This window comes from Equus caballus, chromosome X, assembly GCF_041296265.1.
Source record: "Equus caballus isolate H_3958 breed thoroughbred chromosome X, TB-T2T, whole genome shotgun sequence".
NCBI classification, from domain to species: domain Eukaryota; kingdom Metazoa; phylum Chordata; class Mammalia; order Perissodactyla; family Equidae; genus Equus; species Equus caballus.
In genome coordinates, this window is record NC_091715.1 from 144,923,177 (window position 1) to 144,926,725 (window position 3,549).

The 3,549-nt window shown below is 58.4% G+C and overlaps 1 protein-coding gene across 1 annotated transcript; it reads right to left on the reverse strand.

Annotated features, from left to right (window-relative positions):
• Window positions 1–941: 941 nt before the first annotated feature.
• On the reverse strand, window positions 942–2,569 carry LOC100630589 (EKC/KEOPS complex subunit LAGE3-like). The gene is made up of 3 exons (XM_023633736.2): window positions 2,050–2,569; window positions 1,468–1,596; window positions 942–1,278 (listed from the first exon to the last, which is right to left on the reverse strand). Exons 1-3 carry the CDS (start codon window positions 2,427–2,429, stop codon window positions 1,155–1,157), a joined length of 633 nt encoding a protein of 210 aa, XP_023489504.2. The 5' UTR covers window positions 2,430–2,569; the 3' UTR covers window positions 942–1,154.
• Between the last annotated feature and the right edge of the window lie 980 nt (window positions 2,570–3,549).

The window sequence follows — 3,549 nt, forward strand, 5'->3', positions numbered from 1 at the left end:
CGGGAAAATCCAACTCATAATGAGGAGAGAGATTAACCAATAAAAGGCATCCAAATTACAAAGGAAGAAATAAAACTGCTTTACTTACAGATATGATTGTCTATGTGGACAATCTGATGGCATCTACAAGTTACTAGCCATTAGTCATAAGTTTAGCAAGGTTCCAAGACACAAGCTATTTAGAGGGAGCTGCCCACCCCAGCCCCCCCAACACTTAGCCAATTGTCCCAGCACTTCTTCACTGAAACAAGGCCGGTAAGCCACCGAATTCCTATTCTAGTGTTTCTGTGTGTACTTCTCTCATTTAAAAAAAAAAAATGCTTTTTATTTTGGCAGGAAGCCAACCTAACGGTGACACGGATGTGCGGGAAGACCAGAATTCTGTGGGAGGGCATATTTTCTGGAGAGCATTTGTATACTGTAGATTGATAAGCTTAAGAAAATAAATAGAAATGAACGTATTTAACTCGGTAATTCTACCTCTTGTAATCTATCTTAAGTAAATAACCATTCATGCAAACACTTACGTACAAGAATTCCATTGAATCCTTGTCTATAACAGGGGCAAAACTGATAACAATTTTAACTGTCCAACATTATGTTATAACGCACTTTACGCATCCACTCACTAACATTTTTTTGAGGGGTTTTTAGAAAGTGGAAAAGCTAGTATGGTAAGTGAAAAAAAGGAAAAGAATTATGCTAAACTTGAAAACTGACACATTATACGTTGTTATACATTTAATGTGTAAATATAACTAAGAAAATATTGCAAAATGTTGACAGTATCTAGTGAACACGGGACTTGGTTTTCGTTTTCCTAAGTTGTGTTCAGTTACCTGGTACTACTGGACTATCTGAATCCCAGAACCTAGCGTCCCACACAAGGACAAAGGCAAGAAAATCTTGAGGTGCAGTAGCTGAAAAGAAACTCAGACACAAAATAGAAGCTCAGTTTTATTTTCTGCTGTAACAAACGTTTAATCATCCCCTCCTCCAGCAACAGGGAAATAAAACAAGTGGACCAAGAGATACCAAGGGCCAGTACAGGCAAAAAATTAGATCCCAATATTAAAGTGGCAAGTACTCCAAGTATCAATTCCCTACGCCTTGCTTAGTAGGGGACAAAACAGTTTGGCCTCAGTCCCCTTTCTTCAGCCTAAGCTAAGCGGAGGTGGGAGTCCAAAGTGCTGAATGCTCCCCACCACGAGGGCAAGCAGGTCCAGGAAGGAGTTGATGGAAATCTGGAGGAGGTCAGCGTCTTCAGCAGTCCATCTGCTAAAAGCGAGGGGTAAAGATCAAGTTCAAGGTGATGACTCTCTCTTACACCCAGCACACCACACCCGCCCCGGAGACCTGACACTTGAGAGTCTCCCTGTGTCCATCACCGAGCCCCTCCGGCTGAGATTGGCTCTCAGGCCCTGAGCCCTTGCCGCCACCCCCATCTCAGCTCCGTGTAGAACTGACACAGCCAGGACGCTGCCGTTCACGGCGCACTCCTTCTGAACCGCCTGCTGGTGGCCTTGGGCTTCTGGGGCCAAGGCCCTGCGGGCCATCTCTGCCTCCAGGGGGGACCGGAAAGGCACGGTGAGTGTGCTGGGGGAGGCATGGTTAAGGCACCATCTGCTACTGAATTTGCTGGTGCCCCAGGCTTCGCACGTCTCAGAGGCTGGCCTTCACCCCAGCTTCCCCTCAGGCCGTCCACCCCCACCCTCACCCTCGAACACACAAACCCAGTCCTGCCAGCTCAGGCCACCCTGGGCTGCCCGCCTCCCTCCTCACTCAGTTCACCCTGTCCCACCTCCCCCGCTCCTTCCGGCCTGTGTCCCCACCCTCCAGCCTCCTCAGGCGTCAATTCCCCGCCCCCCGCCCCCCACCGCGCACCCTCCCCCACCCCGCGTCAGGCTACCCCAGCTTCCCCTCACTGCTCCCCTTTGTGTGTCCCAGCCCCCGGCCCCCCGGCTGCCCTGTGCCCTGTGCCGGGCCTTTTGACACGTCCCTGGCCCATCCTGTGGCCACCAGGCCGCAGGGGCTCAATGGAAAGGATACAAGACCATCTGTCGGTTTTCTGGTCCTACATCCACTGGTGCTGCATCTCCACCTAGCCCTGACTCAAGTGCTGCCCGTGCGACATCGGGAGCACCTACGGCTGCTGGCCCCACCGCCCCCTCGTCTCCAGGGCTGCCCGGGCCACCAGGGCCACCCTGGCCATCAGGGATGCCAGAGCCACCCTGGGCCCTGGGGCCGCCAGGGCCGCCCTGGCTGTCGGGGCCGCCAGGGCTAACTTGGTCGCTGGGGCCGCCAGGGCTGACAGGAGCACCCCGGCCTTCCAGAACGCTGGGGGGACTATGGCTGTTAGGGCCTCCAGGGCCGCTGGGGCCACCCCTCGCACCGGCCGCACCACCGCCACCTTCGTCTGCGGCCTGCATAGCTGCTGCCACTCCGTCGTTCCCCTCAGAGTCCAAGCCGAATCCGCCGGCCCTCTCAGCCCGCCGCTCAGGGACTGAAGCCCTCTCACCGAGTTCCCCCCTTTCGCGCGCAATGCAACTCGGGATGTCCAGTGCGCCTGCGCAAACAGACCCGCTTTGAGTCCCTCGGAGTGTGACAGGCTCCCGCCAAGCCGGCCCAGAGACCCTGTAGCCGGCCGAGCCAATGGGGACTCCCTCGTGAAGCCCCGCCCAATAGAGCACGACGTAACCTCAGTGCGCCTGCGCGAACCGACCCTTCCCTGGGGCTTTCCCGGGAGGAGAGCGGTGCGCTGGGCCTCTGTGCTCAGGCCTCTGGGCAGGTGACGGTTGCCCGCCAAGGCTGCCGCGCCCCAGGCGTGCGTCCTGCGCCTGGGAGCCCGGGCTGCTGCCCGCCGGGCCGACCTCGCCTGTGACCAGCCTGCCGACCGCCAGTGTCCTGTCATCGAGTTCCGGGAGGGAGTCGGGCTCCTCTGGGCCGGGCGGCCTGTCCCCCTCTCTGGGCTCCACACGTGGCCCGAGTCTGCGAGTAGCAGGGCCCAGGAGGGACCAGCTGGCCTCCAGGGCTGCACGAGGGGGAGCACCACCCCTGGGACAGCTCCCCGTCGCTTTGCCCTCTGCTGGCACAGCCCTCATGGGCTCTCCCTCCCCCGGGAGCAAAGTCTTGCAGCCCTCTGGGGGGCTGGAGGTGCCAGGGGCCCTCAACTGGGAGGTGACCCTGTGTCTGCTGGCCTGCTGGGTGCTGGTGTCCTTCTGTGTCTGGAAGGGGGTCAAGTCAACAGGAAAGGCGCGGCTGGAGGCGGGCGGGGCTGGGGATGACGGCAGGGCTGGGGGGCGGCATTGTCTGGGGGAGGGGAGTCTGTGCCAGGGACCCCTGTTGCAATGGGAGGTGACTGGGCCAGGGCCGGGGCCTGGGCCTGAGGTGGCTTGGCGGGGGGGGGGGTGGGGGGTGGGGAGGTGGCCAGGTGCTTCAACCCAGGCCAGTTGATCCCCGCCCCACCCTCCAAATGCAGCCCCAGCAGTCTTCCCTCCTGAGCGGGAGAGGCCACCCCTTGCCTGTGTCGGCCTTCCCCCTCCCGGCCCC

What these genes read in the sequence shown, in the direction of transcription:
- LOC100630589 (XM_023633736.2), bottom strand. Translation starts at nt 2,429, where the DNA reads ATGCAGGCCGCAGACGAAGGTGGCGGTGGTGCGGCCGGTGCGAGGGGT. An exon ending in GAAAACCGACAGATGGTCTT is followed by an intron (nt 1,597 to 2,049) that starts GTATCCTTTCCA and finishes TGCCTCCCCCAG; the next exon opens with CACACTCACCGTGCCTTTCC. An exon ending in AACGGCAGCGTCCTGGCTGT is followed by an intron (nt 1,279 to 1,467) that starts GTCAGTTCTACA and finishes CCTCGCTTTTAG; the next exon opens with CAGATGGACTGCTGAAGACG.